Source organism: Lissotriton helveticus, chromosome 3_1 (assembly GCF_964261635.1).
Source record: "Lissotriton helveticus chromosome 3_1, aLisHel1.1, whole genome shotgun sequence".
In the NCBI taxonomy this organism is placed as follows: Eukaryota; Metazoa; Chordata; class Amphibia; order Caudata; family Salamandridae; genus Lissotriton; species Lissotriton helveticus.
This window is the reverse complement of record NC_136061.1, coordinates 1830867147-1830889381: the sequence shown is the minus strand read 5'-3', so window position 1 is coordinate 1830889381 and position 22235 is coordinate 1830867147. Positions and strand designations below refer to the sequence as shown.

Genomic DNA, 22235 nt, shown 5'->3' with positions numbered 1-22235 from the left:
AAGGCATCATTTCGCCGATGGCATTGGAGCTTGGGCGCAGTAAGCTATTCCATGATAGATAACAGTAAGTGGGACATGGGAGAAGAAGGTCGGAGCTAAGAGAAGAAGGTCGGAGCTAAGAAACGACTGCCAGTGGAGTTTTTGTGTGGGAAGGGGAAGTCTTAAAGAGAGCAGCCCGGGGCAAGCCGACTCCACCTGGCCTGGGCCCATGAAACAGACAGCATCTATTTTCAAAATAAAGGCTGAGAGTAAACCCCAATATGGTCAGTGCTAAAGCATTGGTCTAGCTTTACTCGTGCATCAGCACTTAGTAAAGGACACGCACCTCGTGTTTTACATTTGGGAATTCAAGCAATCAATCAATTTCTATTTCGAATATGGCACGACAAAATAATTGCTTGCAGAAACAACCACTTCTTTCATCCTAAACAAAAAAAAAATTCTTGGAGCAAAAGACAGAAGAAAAACTTAAGGAGCCGAGGAAAACGTGCAGGCACAGCTGAGCTCGGCTTAAAGCTCTGTCTGATTTATGGCCCCACTGGAGTCCTCCTACCCGGTGTACAGAGAGGGCAACCAGTTGTGCCCGGGAGCGGCTCGCATCGCAGATGCAAATCTGGCCTGATTTTGCACTATGGCATATGTGACGAGACAAGGACAATATTTACAGGCCTGTGTGCGAAAAAGCTTGGAGCACGTAATGAGCTCCTGAATTATTAGTGATCCGGATGCTGCATTACACAGTCTGTAATGTGAGATGTAGGTTAACATGCACTCACCAATAACATGAGCAGAAACAAATGGTCACACAGAACAAACCAATAAAAAAATGCATAAAGATACAGTACCATGACCGTGTTCCATGGGAATACACTAAACACAAAAAGATGGGACAAACAAGAAGGATTAACCACTATCAAGTAAGCATTTCCAAAGGACAATGGAAGTAACAAATAAAAAGAAAATAGGCGGACTATAAGCCCACAGAGTGAATACATCATGTCCCAAAGAGACAGCGCTATCTAGCAGAGACCTAAAAAAGGAGGCTCAGGGAAAAAAAGTCCTACGATCACTAAATTGGTCAAAAAGAGAACTTCGGATTTATATGTTTTTCTGTTTTCAAATGGTGCTATTTAATGAGTAGATTGGTATCTCTTTCGCTCTCTTGTTTTGCATTATTTGTTAATGCTTTGTGGTGATTGAAGTTAGAGCACGGGTAGCAGGCAGAAGTAACATGAAAGCTTGTCTCATTTTGGGCTCAAGGGTCCAAAAGGACCTCTAGGTTAGTAAGAAAGCCATGTTGCTAAAGTCTGTCTAAAGCCTGCAGTGGCTCGCTGTGAGGAACAGGGTTTGTTGTAAGATTTGGTTGTGTGACCTCACCATATAATATACTGGATGCAGTCAGATTAATCAGAAAAAACTTAGCTCAACTCTGCATAGTTGTGGCTTTGAGAAGTCAGGCTTTATTAAAGGAATAGTCTAAAGCAATTTTAAGTAACAAAAAATTTGCATAAACAAAAATCAAGGCTCAGTCAAAACGCAACACCAATTTATAAAAATAGGTGGTATTTGGATCTTTAAATAGACACCTTAACTGCAAAAATCCATCAGAGATACTAATTTGCAAAGCAACAATAAAACACTGCCTTGTCAATTAGCACAGTAAAGCATTGTAACAGACCATGTTGGCAGTAAACTGCACAAGTTTTATAAAGTTGGAAATTACTACTCCGACTTGTTTTGGAAGACCAACTCTGGCAGGGAGCGAGTCACATGGGCAAAAGACATTCCGCTGGACAGCTACCTCAGGGTGAGCGCAGTCTCCTGTCCAGTTCCTGGGTTTATGGGTGAACCATCGTAGAATTCCACGGAGTAGTCTTTATGCAAGAGCTACAGTATGTTGAAGATGCTCAAGGATACAGATCCGGCGACTCCTCAGACTACGAACATGGGAGGGAGACTTTGCCCACTGGGCTCGATGTCCCAGGAAGCCCAGGCGAAGTCCAGCCAAAATCCAGTTGCCACTGGTTTGCTGGTTCTCGGTTACAGCAACGCCAGTGGTTTCCTTTAACTGGCAATAACTACTTGATGTGTGACCAAACTGTACTCCGCTTCCAGCAGCGTTGGGTGAACCCTTAGACTTAGAGTGTAGGGCTGTCTCCTAGGTTTCACTTCCGTGATCAGCAGATAAAAGAAGTGCCTTCATACAGGATGGCAAATGTTGGAGCTTCAAAGGACTGTCCGTATGCATGAGTAAATGTGCCAACAAATTTGATCGACCTTATAACAGAGACACATCTCACGCTTTGAGTGAATTACATCATGTTAATGTTGGACAGAATATGGATTGTTGTGAACAGTAATTTCCCTAGTATCAGTTCAGATGTAGACTAGATGCGAGCCAGGAATTGACATTCTGTAGACAATGATGCATTAAAATATGCTGACAATTAATCAATAGCCAACAGAGTAAAATCTGCTCCAAGAGTTAGCATGCCTGCAAGAAAAAGTCAGCTGGATGATTAGTCTGTTCCTAACCTCTCTCTTCTATTTTGTAAAAGGGAAAGATTTGTTCTATCGTATAAGCATTTTATACATGTTATTTATTCTCCGTTTTCTGCTAAAGCTCTAACCTTCTCTACATTGCCTATCTTTGTCTATTCCTTCTTTAACCTTCTACCATTTTCTGTTGTGCCAAGCAATAAAGCATTTGGGGTTTGGCAGTTGGTGATTCATTGTATGTGGGTTACTGACATGAGACGCTTCAATAAAGTGCTCCTGAGATTCATTACTTATTTTGTCTGATGCTGCTTACATTCGCTACAACAATGGGCCTGTAGTTCCTCATGAATTGGGCACAGATGTTCTTCAGGCATTCTGTGTTGGGGAGGAGGAAGGGGGAGTGTGGGGGGGGGGGGGGGCTTTTGCTTGAGTTCTAGACAATACCCCTCCAATATATCTCGAGCCCAACGGTCTGAGGTGATTTCTGACAAGCGGGCCAGAAACCCCTGCAATCTTCCCCCAATAGGTGTGAGATTGGGGAAGGCGTGGAGCCGGGGGAGTCTCAAAGCCTCACTGCTTTAAAGAGGCACTGCCTTTTAAGCTGCACCATTACCTCAATCTTTGTCATTGTGTCAAAGGTATCCACATTTGTAGTAACCCCGTGAGGGGGACTGCTGCAGTGGCCTAGGGAAGGTGGAAGAGGGCTCTGGAGGAGGAGGAGTCTTCGGTGCACCACAAAACTGAGCGTTGAAAGGAACCACGAGTGGGCCGTGTTTGGAGCGCAGCCATAGCTTTAGCCATATATGTGTCTTTCTTGATTTTCTTCAGCATCTCCTCGACCAAAGAGATGTTAACCATCGAAAGGCACATTTAATAGAGGTCGCAAGACCTCCGGCTTAAAACCGGAAACTAGCAGCCAGGACGTAAGGGTATACTGGAATTAATGTCGTGAGCGGCTGTATCTGTGGCATCCAAAGCACATTGAATGTTCGCGTTTGAGTTGAGCTTTCCCTCTGCCACTACCTTCTGCTGGTTCTTGCAGTACTTTTCTGGAAGCTGCTGAATCAAGTTGTACATTTGATCCCAGTGCATGTGGTAGTATCGTTAGAGCAAACCAATTAAATTGGCGATACACCAAGGACAGTGGACTGTGGTGCCACCCTCTTGCCCCCAGTGTCTATCTTCTTGCTCTCCTGATCAGGAGGGGTGCATCACTGGTGCCCTGGGTGTTAGCATGCTTTCTGGTGGTGAGGACCACCAACGAGTCAGGGGTAAATGGCCACAAATATATGGAGGGTCACAGGAGAGGGTTTCTACTTCTTATCTACCCTAGACAGGATAATTCTCACTTTGACATCCTCTTTGAAAATCTCCATGGCTGCTTAGAGGACCCGTTTGAGCATCAGGGGGTATTGGAGGGAGCGTTGGGGAGGGAGGGGGGGGGGGGGGAGGAAAGGGGGGTAGGAAGAGTGCTGCGAGTCCCCTGTAAGGTCCACTGTGGTGTTGCCTTATGTTGTCCCAAGTACATACATAATAGGCTACTTTGCACACGTTTTACACAGTAACACACTGTGCCCTGCTGTCATTTTCGAAATAATATGCACATGCTTTATTTTTCTTTTCTTCTGCTGAGATTCAGTCTGTACATCATGCAAGGCCAAATGACATTCTGCCCTGCTTTTCTCTGCAGTCCGACACTAACACCTAAACACAATAGAGAAATCCAGTGCGGTTTTTCGAACAGAGCAAGTCTTATCGCATAATCCAAAATCTGCAGTTCTAAACAAGCATTGGAAATGCAATAGGTCTCGCAGCATTAGAGTTAGTGCTTTTAGAATTGTTTATGGGTTTTTTTTGTAAATCTTTAGCATTTTTGTTTCCTGTAGCCAATGCTAAAGAATTATAAATAAAAAAAGCCATAAACAAATCTAAAAGCTCTAACTCAAATGCTCCGAGACCTATTGCACTGTGTGAGGGTGAGGGGTTGAGGGTGAGTGAGGGTGAGGGTGAGTGAGGGTGAGTGAGGGGTTGAGGGTGAGTGAGGGTGAGTGAGGGTGAGGGTGAGTGAGGGTGAGTGAGAGTGAGGGTGAGTGAGGGTGAGTGAGGGTGAGTGAGGGTGAGTGAGGGTGAGTGAGGGTGAGTGAGGGTGAGTGAGGGTGAGTGAGGGTGAGTGAGGGTGGGTGAGGGTGGGTGAGTGTGAGTGAGTTAGGGTGAGGGGTTGAGGGTGGGTGAGGGTGAGGGGTTGAGGGTGAGTGAGGATGAGTGAGGATGAGTGAGGGTGAGTGAGGGGTTGAGGGTGAGTGAGGGTGAGTGAGGGTGAGTGAGGGTGAAGAGTGGTATACAATTACAATAGGGTGTGGCTACACCCAATGTTTAGCCCAGGTACCACCTTGCGGGCCTAGCAGCAGTGCGCATGGAGGACTGCATTGCCCCCAGCGCGATGGTTCATATGGCAGCAGGAGTGGATTGAGAGGCGAGACCTAACAAGCTGTAGGACGGACATTGCTCACTTAACTAAATACCATGTATCCCATCCAACAATTCCCAATGTTCACGTCCCGAGCCTGCATCCGGAATGCCAAACTAGACCCCTGGGTGCCTGGTTATTCAGAGGGTACCACCTGGCTGCAGGGCCTGGTAACACCATGTTACCAAATGACCCCACTGTTTCCAATTCCTTCTCATGCATACTCAAACTGGAACTTACCTCTCTGTGCGTAGTGCAGGATTTTAGGAGAAGTTTATTTTAAAGTGTACACACATAGCCCCACAGACTCATTACCCAGACCTCGCCAATTCAGTTCTTAAGCCAGACATGCAACGAACACTTCTAATGAGTTCTTAATTTGTACCGGTGGTTGCAGAGCCGGGCTATATTTTATCTCGTCAGACTTTGGCCCAGAGCAAGCGAGAGAAAGCCAGAGAATGGGAAATAACGAGGCGGAGAAACATAGTAGAAAAAAACGGTGACTCGGACACCCCGGTGTTCGGCAACGCCTGCGCCGAGCTCCTTTCGAGAAACGTTAGACACCTGGACCTATGTATTCATGTGCACAGCATTTGGGCCCTTAGCCCTACTGCGAGCACTCTAGCTTTCATTGAGACGGGGGCGAGGCTAGCGTCCTGCATTTCGCAAAAAAACATGAGCACCTACACTTTTACAGGGTGAACAGAAGATGACGAACTGACTAGGGTTTGCGATCAGTTTACAGCAGAAACGAGCTGAAAGCGGTGAAAATTGCTTTCAATTTCTATTATTGTTCATGTTCTGCAGACAATTTGGACTGGCCTAGTGTAATAGTTTAAATTGTTCTCATGGATATAAAATGAGAGTGAAATATACCTAACAAAAAAGTTAACAAATGTATTCTTGTACTCGAATCCTGCTACTCCATTTTGTTTACGGCACTGCGCGCACCTGAATAAGGGGGGGGGGGGGGCGACAGTTCTAATGACCTACTTACACCTGATTTGGTGAAACTCGAGGACTGCTTCGTATAAGGTACGAACCTGTGCAGGGCATGCTGAAGCTTGGGGTTACCCCGTGGCCGATTGTGCGCGTTGCTGGAAGTAGCGACCAAGTAGAGGCGTCTCTACACTTCCTGCCAAGCAATAAAGGGTCAGGCATTACCTGCTCCAGTTTCCCGGATCCACGCCTGCCGGCCTCATCCAGTCCGTATTTTTTTTTTTATTTACGCTCTACATCTGGTTTTCCCTATAATCTTATGACATGAGTACTACAAGTTCCAGAATGCAAAGCAAAATAAAGGCCGAGGCGAGTGACTCGGTAACTCACCTTCGCAGTGGAAATGAATCTCCACCTTTGAAAACTTACTGAAAAGTAGAACTCTATTAACGCTCACATTGGCCTTTGGCTCTTAACGCAGTCAGCAATAACTATATGACCTCAGGAGAATGAACATATTAATACGAGGACCGCCAGAGTGCTCAACGGACCTTACTGAGGTGAAAGCTTCGGTTCAGAACGGTTTTATAGGATGAACGCACCGTAATATATAAGATTATATGGTGCATGTCAACTTGGCATCACGAGCCAACAAACACATCGTGGTTTGGCAGTATCGAACACCTGCTGTACCCTTACAAGATACTGAGACACTCGCAGCAAGCAAATGTATAGGTTCGGGAATATAATGCTAGAACTGCGTACACTAGAACAGTCATCAGTTTTTATTAGCACACACGTTTACCCGCAAAAGAAAAGTTAAATTAGAAAGTCGGAGGGTCCGTAAACTTACTCAAGAATTTTAAGAAACAGCACTTTTAAATAGGGGGGGGGGGGGGGCAGAGAACGGCAAAGATCTTTCTAGCAGAAAAAAACGGTCCAGCAAAACATTTAAAGCAGAACTTTTTGTAAAAGAAAAATATCCATACATTACATGATCCAGATAGCAAACTCACCTGGGGGAGAATCTTCTAACAAGCTCGGCATTGCGTGGCGGGAGGGGGCGGGGGGAACGTCGGAGGGGGGGAGGAGAAGTCTGGGCAGGCAGGATGACTCAGGGGAGGGGGCGGAGCGGGGCAGAGCGGCATGTGGGTGTGAAGAAGCCGGGCCTTTGAAGTGAAGCTAAGCTTCACTTCAAAGGTGTCGGAGGAATGCGGGCGGCTGTGCACGCGCTTTTAAGCTCAATGCACATGCGCATTGAGCTTAAAAGTCACGGGCACTGCAAGGAATCGCCACGATTCCTTGCAAGTTAGATAAAGAGTCGATGAGCCCCTATAGTCTCGCTTGCTCGATGCGCATGCGCATCGACAGGCGAGACCTAAAACAGAACAAGACCAGGCTAGCAGAGAAAAGGTCCGTAGACGAACTAGCTACGAGTCTGAGATGTAGACCAACTGATTATAATACTCAGGTATGGGGTTGGGCACTAATCCCAGAGATATTTAGTATAATATAGTATTCACAAAGCAAGGGTAGGCTTAGACTGATTTGTCATACTATGACAGGCTTTTCATTGTGTAGTTTATTCATTGTGCTAATCACATTATTGACTTGCATAGGTCTCCTAAATGCAGCACAGTGTTTGGATGACAGAGCACGTTAGTTTTAATAAATATTGTAGACTTTTCACACATCTCTTTCCTTTTATTGTGGACACGTGTGAGAAAGCGAAAGGTGTTGACCTGTTACCGTGACTCAAGAGAGAGTTCAGAGTGTTGTGTTCTGGGGTGCTGAGTTACCTGCCTCCATGGAAGGCTAGAAGGGCAGGTAATGCACTAAAAGGTAATCTAGATTTGGGGTCATAGGTACTGATGTGGTAGGGTGACTGAGTCCCTACATGCCGACGTCCTGTGATCCCAGGCATAGTTCTGTTTCTGAGCAGAATCTCTGCAACAAGAAGGATTCCACAAGGAAATCATCCTCTTCCCGCTGCACATGGGAGTTAGACATTGTGGAACGTGGCAGCCCAGTTTAGAACCTAGAGGTGAGTGCAGAGGCGACTTTAAAGACAACACAGAAGGTTCGGTGAGAGGAGGCGGAGGGAGGGAGGGATGGAAGGAGGGATGATGATGAGCAGGAGGCACAGGAAAGGTAGCTCTGTCATGTCTCTTAGGCCTTTTGGAAGCGGTAAGGCTAGTGGGTTGATGGCCTCCTCAAAAGTAAACTTCCTCTTATGAGAACAGAGTCTTTTGGCAGCTGTGGAGGCTTCGCCAGGATTCAGCCAGTGCCTGGCTGGATAGGAACCCGCTGCTGCCGAGCATCCAGATGTTCCTGCAGCCACTCCATGATTCGCTGTACAAAGTCTTCAGAAGCCACAGTGAAGATTGTGGTGGGAGAGGGTCTAGATGAAACTGAAGATGGTCACCCAGTGGAGGGCATCAAGCTCGATCTCTGCACCACATGCTCTGGGTCGGTTGGTCTCAGTGCTGAACTCGCCCTCGACTCAAGAGTGTTTTGATGCAATCAGCCTCAGCTCCGAAGTCTTCGGCTGCACCCTTTTGGAATCGGTGGGTGAAGCTGTACCTTCGAATTCAGCGACAAAGCGGCAGATGAGGCTCTGTGCTTCGATACGGATTTCAGTGTAGAGGGTGGAATGGGCGTCAGGTCCATCTTGGAATGGTGATGTCAGTCATGGCTAGAAGGCAGTGGCACACCAGAGGCCTCATGGGCGGGTTGGAAGCTTGGGGCTGGTGCCTCTAGGTGGTAGTAAGGGTAAAATCAATACTCACTGCAGTCTTTTGTTGCTGCTGGGTTTGACGAAGGATCTTCAGAGTTGACATCTGCACATGAGTTAATGCTTTCCAGAGACAAGTCGGTCTCCATTTCGAGCATCCACCTCTTGAATATCACACTTCAAGCTCTCCAAAGATGTCCAGAGTGTCTTCTCTCTCTCGTCTGTGTGTCACGGTGACAGAGACAATGACATGAGCGAATCTTTTCACAAGAGTCCTTTAGTTACTTAACACAACATAAGCCAACTAGGAGTCCTCTCGGTGGTCAGAGACAAACCGAGATTGCAGACTTTGTGGAGGGCAGACCTTGGGTACTTGGTGTGGCAAGTAGGACAGAATCAAAATGGAGTCCTGTCCATCACTGGGACATTCTCAACCCGGATGGTGGGAGTAGAGTTGTAGTAACCAACATTGAGTAGAATAGAACCAGACGGCTGAAAACAAACAATAACCAGTTTTTTTTTGTAGAAACCGACGAAGGGACAGATTCAAGGCGAGAACACCTCATGGAATTGAACAGTAGCTCACGACAACACATCTGAACCTGATGGCACAGCAAAATCAATCTACCAATGGAGCCGGAAGCCAATGCGCAATACCACTAATAGGTGTAGTCAGTAGGTCCTGTGACTCGAAAAGACTTCCTTTGAAGAAAAGCAAGTAGTACACATCCAAGCCAAAAATTAGATGGCAGAAGTATGCACAACATGTGGATCTACAGCTATACATGCCACAAACAGTTACATACCTTTGGTAACAATCTTTCTGGTGGATATTTAGTATTCCTGCCGACTTCTCACATGTGATTATCCCCAGGCACCAGACTGGATAAGGAAACCTTCCATAGTTTCCCTAGGGGGTACTGGTTCCATCTTGGCACTGTCAGTGATGCCAGAGTGAAGTCACTAGTGCCAGTTCCCCATTAAATTTTCCATGCACTTAAAGAAAGACAAGTAAGGACAGATCAACTGAGTGGCACAGCATGCAACAACTGAACTTTAACAGTTTGTTAGTGCCGGTCTTCAACCATCCTTCAGAAAAGGGAAGTGGGTGGAATTAGTGATGAATATGCAGGTAGACAGAGCATCCACCAGAATGATCATGATTTAAGTTAAGAAACTTTTTCTTCTGATGGATACATTTACCCGAAGTCCTCACTTGTTGAAAAGCAGTACCACCTCCCAGGTGGTGGGTCTGAAGGAGTGGTTACACAAGGAAATCCAGGAGCACCAAACATGTGAAATGGTCATCCCTTCTCACCTCTGATTCCAAGTAATAATGCTTAGCAAAGGTGTGAAAGGAATCCCAGGTGATCTCACAACAAATCTCGGCCACAAGAATAATCCTTGAAAGTGCTGAAGTGGAAGACTTGGCATGAGTGGAGGGAGCTTGGAGTTTCATAGGCGGTTCATTTTTTGAAGAGCTACGACATTTCTATATACAGTATGATCCAGTGAGACAATATCCTCTTCTGGACTGCCTTGACCTTTATACGGCCTGCATGCTGCACAAAGACCAGGTCATTTTTAGGTCTCGCCTGTCGATGCGCATGCGCATCGAGCTTGCGAGCCTATTGCGGCTTAAACAAACTTTAACTACGAAGCAAGGAATCGTGGCGATTCCTTGCAGTGCCCGTGACTTTTAAGCTCAATGCGCACGTGCATTGAGCTTAAAAGCGCGTGCACAGCCGCAATCGCCGTCTGTTCCCTAATCCGCATTCCTCCGACACCTTTTGAAGTGAAGCTTAGCTTCACTTGAAAGGCCCGGCTTCTTAACACCCACATGCCGCTCTCCCCGCTCCGCCCCCTCCCCTGCCCGCCGTGTCCACTTCACTTTGACGGCCGCAGGCCGTCTCTCGTGTTTCTGCTTGTTTGGTTTCTGTTCTTGTGTTCTCCGTCGCTTAGTTATTGTTCGCATTTCTTTCTTTCTTTCTTTCTCGCAGTGAGCCTCACTGTCCCTCAGCAATAAAAAAAATATGTATTTTCTAGTGTAACCATTATCATAAATGTTCTGATTTCAGCTGCCTCTACAAACAACTATGATATCATGTTATCTGGCACAGGGGAGTGACTGTGGTTGAATACAGCGCTTATCTCTGCCACTAAACCGTTCTTGTGTTCTCCGTCGCTTAGTTATTGTTCTTATTTCTTTCTTTCTTTCTTTCTCGCAGTGAGCCTCACTGTCCCTCAGCAATAAAAAAAATATGTATTTTCTAGTGTAACCATTATCATAAATGTTCTGATTTCAGCTGCCTCTACAAACAACTATGATATCATGTTATCTGGCACAGGGGAGTGACTGTGGTTGAATACAGCGCTTATCTCTGCCACTAAACCAATTTCGCACAATAAAACAGCTTCTGCATTGTTTATGTATCTTTTACACGAACACGTTTTTCTGAACATATTTTGTCCTCGAGCTATTTCTAAATGCACTATTGTCCTGCAAATGTTACGGACTGGGCTTCAGAGTCTTACAGGACAATAAACAGTGTCTTACTATGTGGGTTGACCCTGTAGAGTATAAATAAATGCAGGAGCACACATAATTTAAACGGAAACGCTATCTTTTTTAAACACGAATATTACTCTGTATGAAATAGGAACACCCCAAAGAGAAAGGATTGGTTGCAGGCTGCAGCATCCGTTAGTCCAAACTTCTCAAGGCAAACACGTGCAAGGAACTGCCTTAAACACTGTAAATTCTTACCTGGTGGTTTCTGCTCCACTTGGATTACATCCAAACACGCTTCCTTCACACCCACTACAGACTCGAGCGTCAATGCCGAACATTGGGGGAACCCGTCCTCTGATGAAGAGCGCTGCCGCGCGCCGGTTTCCAGGCAACGCCCTCTTGCCTGCGCCCTGCTGCGAATGGACCTTGACTGCAGCTGAACTCAACAAATGGCAATGCACAGAGCTCGCATTTCCTTTTTCCAGAGCCCTCAGTGGTTCAATCAGAGTTTTTGGTCAACTACGCGTTCCATATCTCAGCATGAGAAATGGACCCACGGGAAGATAACAATTCTAATTTTAGAACAATGTCCGCTGGTCGTAGCTCGTTAAAAAAGCTTACCACCACCGCATCCACCACCGCATCCACCACCACATCCACCACCACCACATCCACCACATCCACCACCACATCCACCACCACATCCAACACATCCACCACCACTTCCACCACCGCATCCACCACCACCACATCCACTGCATCCACCACCACCGCATCCACCACCACATCCACCACCACATCCACCATCACCTCCACATCCACCATGACATCCACCGCCACATCCACCACCACATCCACCACCACATCCCCCACATGCACCACCACCGCATCCACCACCACCACATCCACCACCACCACCACCATCACCACATCCACCGCATCCACCACCACCACATCCACCGCATCCACCATCACCACCACATCCACCATGACATCCACCGTCACATCCACCACCACATCTACCACCACCGCATCCACCACCACCGCATCCACCACCACCACATCCACCGCATCCACCACCACATCCACCACCGCATCCACCATGACATCCACCTCCACATCCACCATGACATCCACCGCCACATCCACCACCACATCCACCACATGCACCACCACCGCATCCACCACCACATCCACCACACCCACCACCACCACATCCACCACCACCACATCCACCCCCACCACATCCACCACCACCGCATCCACCACCGCATACACCACCGCATCCACCACCACTACATCCACTAGCCCATCCACCACCACCACCCCATCCACCACCACCACCGCATCCACCACCGCATCCACCACCACATCCACCACCACATCCACCACCACATCCACCACCACATCCACCATCACCTCCACCATCACCTCCACATCCACCACCACCACATCCACCACATCCACCACCACCACTTCCACCACCACCACATACACCACATCCACCACCACCACCGCATCCACCACCGCATCCACCACCACATCCACCACCACATCCACCACCACATCCACCATCACCTCCACATCCACCACCACCACATCCACCACATCCACCACCACCACTTCCACCACCACCGCATCCACCACCACCGCATCCACCACCACCGCATCCACCACCACCACATCCACCGCATCCACAACCACAACCACATCCACCACCTCCACATCCACCATGACATCCACCGCCACATCCACCGCCACATCCACCACCACATCCACCACCGCCACATCCACCACCACATCCACCACCACCACATCCACCACCACCACATCCACCACCACCACATGCACCACCACCGCATCCACCACCACATCCACCACCACACCCACCACCACCACATCCACCGCATCCACCACCACCACATCCACCACATCCACCACCACTTCCACCGCATCCACCACCACCACCACATCCACCACCACCACATCCACCATCACCTCCACCGCCACATCCACCGCCACATCCACCGCCACATCCACCACCACCGCCACATCCACCACCACCACTACATCCACCACCACCGCATCCACCACCACCGCATCCACCACCACCGCATCCACCACCACCGCATCCACCACCACCGCATCCACCACCACCGCATCCACCACCACCGCATCCACCACCACCACATCCACCACATCCACCACCACATCCACCACCACATCCACCATCACCTCCACATCCACGATGACACCCACCGCCACATCCACCACCACATGCACCACCACCGCATCCACCACCACATTATTTACAACATTAAAAGCCATTGTTATTTGTAATATCATTACATCTAAGTCACGTAAATACAACACACATTGCATTACAAATGCTATAGGTGTCACATTTGCGAAAGTTAAAACTATTGACATTGTAACTGACAAAGCTAATAATTTTGCTATTTTCAAAACCAACACATAAATAAAACAAGCACTGGCGTTGCCAATAGGTCTCGCAGTAGGAAAGTTGGAGCTATTGGTTTTGTAAATGACAAAGCCCTTTATGTTTTTAAAATGAAAACAAAAATAAAAGGCATTGTTATTTGCAATTGTAATAGCTACAACTTTCCTACTGCGAGACCTATTGGCAACGCCAGTGCTTGTTTATATTAGACTTCTCTATGATGTACCTGTAATCTGTCCTCCTTGGAGTAATGAGGTGGCGGGTAACGGGAAGGTAATGGATTACCCATGTGAAAAGGGTTATCACCTTTGGTGCCTGCAGCTCACAGATGCACCTCGCCGAGGAAATAGTCACAAGAAAAGTATGTATGCAAGTAAGTATATGGTATTTCCATAGCACAAACCTACCCAAAATGCATTGGAGTACTGCACATGGTAATGCTTGGCGAATAATAAGAGAGTAAGCAAAGTTGTGGATTTTTCATGCATTGTGTTGCAGTATTTGTTAAAGAGGTGACTCCAACTAAATTGGAGCAGAGTTAGGGTGATCCTGATGGATATAGGGATATTGTCACAGACCCTTGGTGCATAGATGGAAAAGGCCTGTTCTCTTGTTTATTCTTTTTTACACTTCTTAGTCTGCAATCTAATGATGGTCCTGGCTTCGGGTGTGCCAAACCACCAAAGACAGTGAGGTAGTCTGAAAGGTAAGTGGGGCTGATGGTTGTAATGGCTTTGGAAATGATGCAGCTGGTTTTGAAGATAGTGTGGTCTCACAAGAGGAGCCAATGGAGTTCCATCATAACAGGGCCGTCTTTTACTCAGGCGGCATTCGGGGGTGACAAACTTCTTTGGCGCCCCCCATCCTGCCACCAATGACCTCCTTGGAGTCCCCGACTTCCACCCGGCAACAGTGCCCCTCGTCTCTCCATAGCCCCTTTCTCACATACATTTCATTTGTTTTGAAGCGCTGGTAAAAGCTGGATTTACTAATCCACTCAGCTATCCACGTAAAATACAGATCTGTTCTTTGCAGTAGGCATATTAACCATCTGTGCTACTTTATGGCGAGTCAAAACTGCCACAAGACAAAACTCAGATCTCTCTCTCTCTCTAGCAGAACATCAATCACAAGAGTTATCTTGGCATTTTAATTGCTTCCTGTAAGCTAGATGCACGGAGAACTCTGCAGCAGGTGCTTTTAAATTGTAAGTAATTGCTAAACAAAGTGCCTCCTCCACCCCCATTACAGGTCAGCACCCAGTGCAGCTGCACCGGTCTCTCCACCCTAAAGCTGGTCCTGCATCAGGGGGTGATGTGATTATGTTTCTTCATGCCCTCAATGAGACATGCTGAGGTGCTGTAGGGTGCCCCTAAGGGGTGCCCGTGTGGAGTCCGGGTTGCCATGAAGTAGGGCATTATCAACATCAGATCCTAGAGTACAAGGATTTGAACAGCAGTTCTGAAGTTGGTTTCTACAAAAAACAGTTTTACTTTGTTTAGAGGAGAGTGCTGGTACCCGCCATCTTTGTTGTTTTGGTTAGGTGTTCCTTGTCATTCGGTCAGTAAATGTAACTGCCAAATATTATGGGGTCCAAAGAGTGCACCCATACAAAAGTAAAAACAAGATTCATATTCCACTGGGGCATTACTAACAATGTAAGAAGAAACGTGTGTCAGTCCCTTTAAAACCCCGATCATAATCAGGGATTGGGGGGGGGGGGGGCTGATCTGAAAGGCAGAGAAATACTAACAGGGCAGCATTTTATCATTTGACAGAGCCCACTGCATAACAGAGTGTGACTAATGACAGAGCAAAACAAAAGACTTCTGATAGGCATGGTTTCAAAGGGTATAAATTCTGCCTCACACACAATGTGGCAAATCGGTGTCTACTCTGGAAGATGGAAGAGTTTCTGTAGAGGCAATGAGCTGACAACATGCTAACCACCTTCAATGACAGTTGGAAGCAGATCAGGGGCCCGCTTAATGCCAGGCATGAACTTGAAGGCTCTGAAGCTTGGGGTGCAGAACATGTCCCTCCAACGTAGAGAGGACGTCCAACATGAGCGGTACCTCCTGGGCATAGGGAGATTTGCCGGAGGTCAGTGTAGCACACCCATCTCAGCCTGTCCGGATGACAAGAATAGCTTGGACCAGATACTAATAAATCTTCCTCATTAACTCTGGCAGACCCATCAGGCCGAGAACCACCAGGAATGCAACTCAAATCCCCACCCGAACTATCAGAATCTTAAGCCGAATATTCCAGATCCTCTGAGGCGGAGGGAAGGCTGTTAAAGATTGGGTGTCCAGTACGGGTCCTAATCAAACAGCAGTGGTGATGTTGCCTGCAGGTAGTCCGATATCTTCACTGATCCGGCCTTGATCAGTCAATTGTCCAAGTACAAGAACACAAGGTTCCCGGACCTTCAGATGAGTTGCAATCACCAACAGCATCCTTTGTAAAAATTTGTGGTGCCAGTTTTGAATGAGAAGACTGCAACTGGGCAATTATACAGATACCTCCTGTGCAACTGCGGATGAGTATGTGGAAATGTGTCCTGCAAAGTCGAGGGACACCATTCAGTATTCTGCATTCAGTGCCTGAAGAACCTGAGCAAGTGATAGAATCTTGAACTTGTTGCTTTCATATGATACTAAGATTTAGACAAAGAAAAAGACTGCTGTCCTGCTTTGGAAACAGAAGATATAGAGAGTAGAATCTTTGTCAATTTCCTGCTTAGGGACCAACTCCACCACTTCTTTCTACAGCATGGCTGACAGTACCTGCAGCAGACCAAGGGATTTTTTGAAATGAGGAGTTTGGGGAGGCGGGATGGAATCTTGGGAGAAGACTAAGAGTGGCCAGGCATACACCTTTTCTACAATTTGCAAGACCCATTAGTTTGATGTTATAGCCTTCCAGGGCTGTACTCTTTACAACCAGCCATATGTGCTCTTCAAGGAGCAGTCAAATCAGCTTTCTGAATCGCACGGCTTAGGATAGGCTTTATGACCCTTATTCTTGCCTCTGCCTTTTTACTGTCAAAGCAGCTGCCTCTGTTGCTAGACTAGCTTGGACGACTGGTGGAAGTCGAAATATTTGAAAAGCTTTGAAACTTTTAAAACTGCCTGCAGTCCCAGGCTGGTGACTGAAGGCCCAAAGTTAAGGCTGCCGGTCTTGAAACATTGAAATTCTCCAGGGTACAGTTTGACTTGGCGCAGTAGAGAGGTGCCCGAAAGGGCATGTCCATTAATGTTGTCTGCACATTACCACAGAATGCAGTCGACCTGATCAAGGTATGCCTTCAGAGTGTCACAGAAGTGCCCTGGCCCTAGCCACGATGTCCAATGTGTACAGTCAACATTTTGGGATTTTCTATCTACTGTGGCTGTGCAGAAAGCACCAGGACTCTGTTTAGCACAAGATGAGACTTGAAACATTAGACTTCCAGCTGACAGATTAATAGAGAGTACAGTTGGAGCTCAAGGTGCTGATATGTACAGTCTAGATCTCAGGAGGTTCAAGTTGGGGTTGAGGTAGGTTTGCACCATGACAACTTCACAGGCTTGAGCAAAGCCTTCTTAATTGGTAGAAAAGTCTCCGAATAAAGTACAGCAGGCTGTAGACCTCTGCTAAAATGTTAGCCCTAGATGCCACTGTTGGTAGGGGCAACTGCAACAAATCTGCTGCATGGCAATTGTATAGAGGCTGGTCCTGGTGGACACTCCATTTCAGTCTTGTGGCAAGTATCCGGTACACTAGCATTTTGTGAAGCCAGGTTTGTCAACAGTGTCCAAAAAGGGAGGCATTAGCAAAATGGCTACTTCACTGCTGCTGTCTGTACACTCTTTCAAGTATGTGAATATGGTCCATGTTGGAGCAAAAGAGGTCAACCATAGCTTGCCAGTAGCGCTAGCGTGAAGAGATGTCAGACCGAGATTCCAGCGTACATATAGGCTCTCCAAATATCCTCTGAGCTTACCGACTAGCCCTGAATAGGATAGTCTGTGACTTAGAATGTGGATGTGAGGGCACTGGCTTGGATGGTGGCACAGTGTCAATGACATTGAGGATGGTGCTGGAGGCGCTACCAGAGAGAGTCTCAGGGCCAGAATGGCTCAAGTCAGCACCAGGGGTGCTATCAGAGGAGTAACATTAAGGTTGCATGGAACCAGGGAAGAACCCACCGGTGGGAACCCATTTGGAGCACTAAAAGGTCGGATGGGGCCTAGTGATTCAAAGGGAGAAACTGCACCTTGCCTGAATATCTCTATCACTACCTGGAACGGCATATTGGTACAAAGAAGCCAGAAATTCCAGTTAGGCCAAAGCCTAAGGACCGCAATATTTCTCACCTGGAAGCATCTGTTTTGGGAAACAAGTCTAAACACGGGTCATTATCTCTTCAGCTTAGACGACATTCTATGTCTTTGTGTAGCACTCTTACATGATCTTCTTAACCATACCAGCCAAGCTTACCAAATCGCTGACTGAGAAGGCTGGGCAGAACATAAACATAACATAACAGAGCAGGTGTTCCGACAGTTGAATACTGATCTGCGTACCCTAAAGCACATGGTCTGAGCTTCAAAGAATATGGGATCTTGTTTCTCTCTTTCTGCATCTGCCTATAGATATGCTAGTATCTCCTACTGTCTGCCTGCACTATCACACAGATGCTGGTCTAAGTTGGCTGTAATATGAAAGAAATAGAGAAGGTAAATGGATAGTTCCTGAAATCTAAAGGGACACCAATTAGATAAATTTTAATTCAGCAGTGAGTGCACAAATTCAGTACATGTAATTTAGAAAAGTGGGGCCATTTATCCTCTCCACCCACTTCTTTGGCCATCCAAAAATTCACAACCCACTAGCAAAAGCCCAATTTGGTTCTCCCCTTCACGTTTACAAGGAACAAATTCCTTCCTTCTTTTCTACAAGATCTGGCCTCCACATCTGCACCTAGTCGCCATCATGCCCTTTCCTTCCACATTTCATGACTGCAATCCGCATTTCAAAATGTTTAGATTTCTGGTCTGTGTTTGAATAGTTTAAGGCCGACTAATCTCATCAGCTCTAGCCTAAATTAGAGTCTGGATGACTGCAACTGCCATAAAAATCCTGAGCCTTTATCAAGTTCTACAACTCACCTGATCTGGTGTAGGATTATGCTGGAGCAAACGGAGTTTCTTTTAGGAGATAAAGACGAATAGAACTTTGAAGAAATGTCTCCATTCTCAATCACAGAATGGGTATGAGTAAAGTGGTCTCAGTCCTCTACATTTCAGTTAAATTGGCAATGCAAACAGTGATGTGTTCGTTATTTAAGCGCTGAGAAGGAATGCTCCAAGATGAACCCTGAAAAGCAATACAAGCAACTTTGCACTGGGCATCAAAGTAGCATAACAAAGCTAATGACCCCCTAAAGTTTTTGTGGCACTATAAAATCGATACCAGATTTAGTATTACCTAACTCAAATTCTATCGTTTTATTGAACAGGATGGATGGAAGGCTGATTGAATTCCTGGGAATCAAATCTTTGACTAATGGGATAAACCTATGACCCCCTGCAATGGATGTATTTATATCTTTGAAAAGCATAACTAGACTCCATGTTTTCATTCAGCTGCTGATGACTAATATGTTTTGACTTATGTTGGTAGTTACTGACTTTAGGGGTGTATGGATTTCGTGGGTAACAACCCAAGGTACTTTAGGTTCACCTTTCAATATGCTAGTAATCTGGCTCCTATACTAAGACAATGGAATGTTTTGTTACTAACGATCCGTACCTGGCTGCAGTTATTTAGATATCTTTATCATAGTCCCAAAAGCTCCGAATAAGCCGACCAACTGTTCAACACTCTTATACAATTGAGGAAAACAGATGGATAGAGCAGTTACACCAAGTCAAAATGAGAAACATACCCTGCATGCAAAGCCCAGACCTTTTCCATACACTTACCGTGTAGGACATGACAAGGTTTATCATCCCTTCTTTGTCATCACCCTGCCTTCCGCTCAAGCTGTACCACTCATCTTCCACCTTGCCTTCCTTGAGCGATTCTGGTATAGTAATATGCGTCCACGCAATACGATCATCCATTGAAAAGGCTCGCTGAGTGAGGGGAGAAAAAACACAATTAGCGATGCAGTTCTACTTGGTTAAGTCTTCTCAAATTGTGATAAATATTCTAAACTCAAGAAATCTAAACTCCATGCTCACACTTAACACAACCATTTGCAATGCAATGGTCTCGGCATTGTTAAAGTTAGAGCTATTGGCATTGCTCATGGCATTATTTTTATTTATGTTTTTCTTTTTAAAACATATAAATAAATGACATTGTCATGTACATGTTCACCTACAAAAGTACCTTGGAGCAGAATCACAAATGCATATTAATGCCCAACTTCATGATACTCATTTTATTGCCCACGGAAGATGAAAGACCAAGTGGAGCCACTGGGATTGGAACCTATAACCATAAAGTCAATGTTAATGTTAATGTTAGTATGTATTTGTAAGCGCTCGTACGCCCGAGGGCTTCATGGCGCTGTAGGAAGGAACGGGCGCTTAAGTCACAGTGGAGAAGGGGCAGCTCAGCAATGCGCCTGAGTGAAAAGCCAAGTTTTCAGGGAGTGTCTAAAACTGAGGATGCTATCATTCAGTTTCAGATGGAGAGGGAGAGAGTTCCAGAAGCCAGCTGCAAGATGGTCAAAACAGCTGCCTCCAAGACGTTTCCTCTTGTAGGGTGGGACAGTCAGAAGGGATTTGTGGATAGACCGAAGATTGCGGGGAGGGATATATCTCTTAAACATGTCTCTAATAAAGAAGGGGCCAGAGTCATGCAGAGATTTGAATAAAATACACCCTGTTTTGAAAGCCACACGCTGCTCCACCGGCAGCCAGTGTAGCTGTTTCAAGCCGAGTCTAACAGACTGCCTCTTGGAAAGGTTCAGGAGAAGTCTGGCTGCCTGATTCTGAACCAGCTGAAGGCGTTTGAGCTCTCCAATTTGAATGCCAAAATAAAGGCTGTTGGAAAAATCCAATCTGGACAGAACCAGGGAGATGACAATCTGAGTGAGGGCAGCTGGGGAAAAGAAGCAGGCGATTTTCTTTATTTTCTTCAGCTGGAAGAAGCAAGCTGAGACAACTGCTCCAACTTGTTTTTTAAGGGAGAGGTCCTCACTAATATGTATTCCCAGGCTCTTAACCGAGGAGGACTTGGATGGAGGGGCTCCCATACAGGGGGGCCAAAAGCAAGGGTTCCAACTGAGAGCACTCTGTCCAGGCAAGACCAATTCGGTCTTGCCAGGGTTAAGTTTCAGATGACTGCAGTTCATCCAGTTCAAAATGTGGGACATAGTATTTTGAAATCCAACCACAGAGTCCTTGGTGTTCAAAGGAAAAATGAGCTGCAGATCATCTGCGTAGCTGAAGATGGTCACCTTGGCCCTCCTAAGGGAATACAAAAGGGGGCGTAAATACAAATTAAAAAGCAGAGGTGATAACGAAGAGCCCTGAGGCACTCCTCAGGTGGAAGGTATGGTGGGGGCAGTGAATGGTCCCAGTCTGACAGCCTGAGTGCGACCAGTAATAAATGAACGAATCCAGCTCAGCGCGGGGCCCCTGAGGCCTGCCTGCTCGACACGGTCGACCAAGATGTTATAGTCGACCGTGTCGAAAGCAGCTGAGAGGTCAAGTAGCACCAGAGCCTGATGGATTCCTTCATCCGCATTCCGTCTCAGAGTATTCTGCACCGAAAGAATAACCGCCTCTGTAGAGTGGCATGGGCGGAAACCAGCCTGGTTAGGTGCAAGGTACTCTGAATCTTCCAAGAATGTGGAGATGCTGTTGCAAACATGAGCCTCCAAAAGTTTGGCACAGTAAGGTAGCAGGGATATGGGCCTGTAATTTTGCAGGTCAGACGGATTGGCTCCTACTTTTTTTATTAGGGGAATGAGAAGGGCTTTTTTAAATTTATCAGGGACTTTACCCTGAGTGAGCGTTCCGTTCAGTAGAGAAAGTATACCCTCAAGGATACTGGTTCCCACTTCTTTCAGAATGTAGGGGGGGCATATGTCATCGGGTGAACCGGATTTAACTTTGGCGAGAAGTTTGAGTAACATAGTGCTGTCGACAGGGGGGAACACATTCAGGGTCGCAGTATTGTGAAAAGTATCAGCCAATAAGAGGGGAGACTGAGTGATAGGAATGCTTTGTTTAATAATACTAATTTTCTCAGAAAAAAATGAATTTATAGCGTTACAAAGCTCCTGAGTAGGCACCACCGGGACAGACGTTCTGTCGCTGGCGCTTACATTCTCCACGATGTTAAACAATTCTTTGGATTTATTGTGGGCATTGAGGATTTTTTTGGAAAAGTAATCGGTTTTATGTTCCAGAATAAGTTTTTGGTAATCCTTCCGGGCCTTGCAGTAGTTAACTCTGTCTATTTCTAAGTAGGCTGTGCGCCACTTGCGCTCCATTTGGCGGACTTCAAGTTTAAGATTTTTCAAAAAAGGTGTAAACCACCTATGAGCGTCATTGGGGCGAGAGCGGGGATAGTTGGTGCAAGGGGCATAAGCATCGGCTGCCTGAAGTAGCCACCT

General features: G+C 46.5%; 1 protein-coding gene across 1 annotated transcript in view; it reads right to left on the bottom strand.

Moving 5' to 3' along the window:
* The window catches only part of TOLLIP (toll interacting protein), a 249134-nt gene that overhangs the window by 100946 nt on the left and 125953 nt on the right, over positions 1 to 22235 (bottom strand). The window contains exon 4 of the mRNA XM_078682765.1: positions 19585 to 19737. Within this exon, the coding sequence (XP_078538891.1) occupies positions 19585 to 19737 (153 nt within the window). The remainder of the gene's footprint in view (positions 1 to 19584; positions 19738 to 22235) is intronic.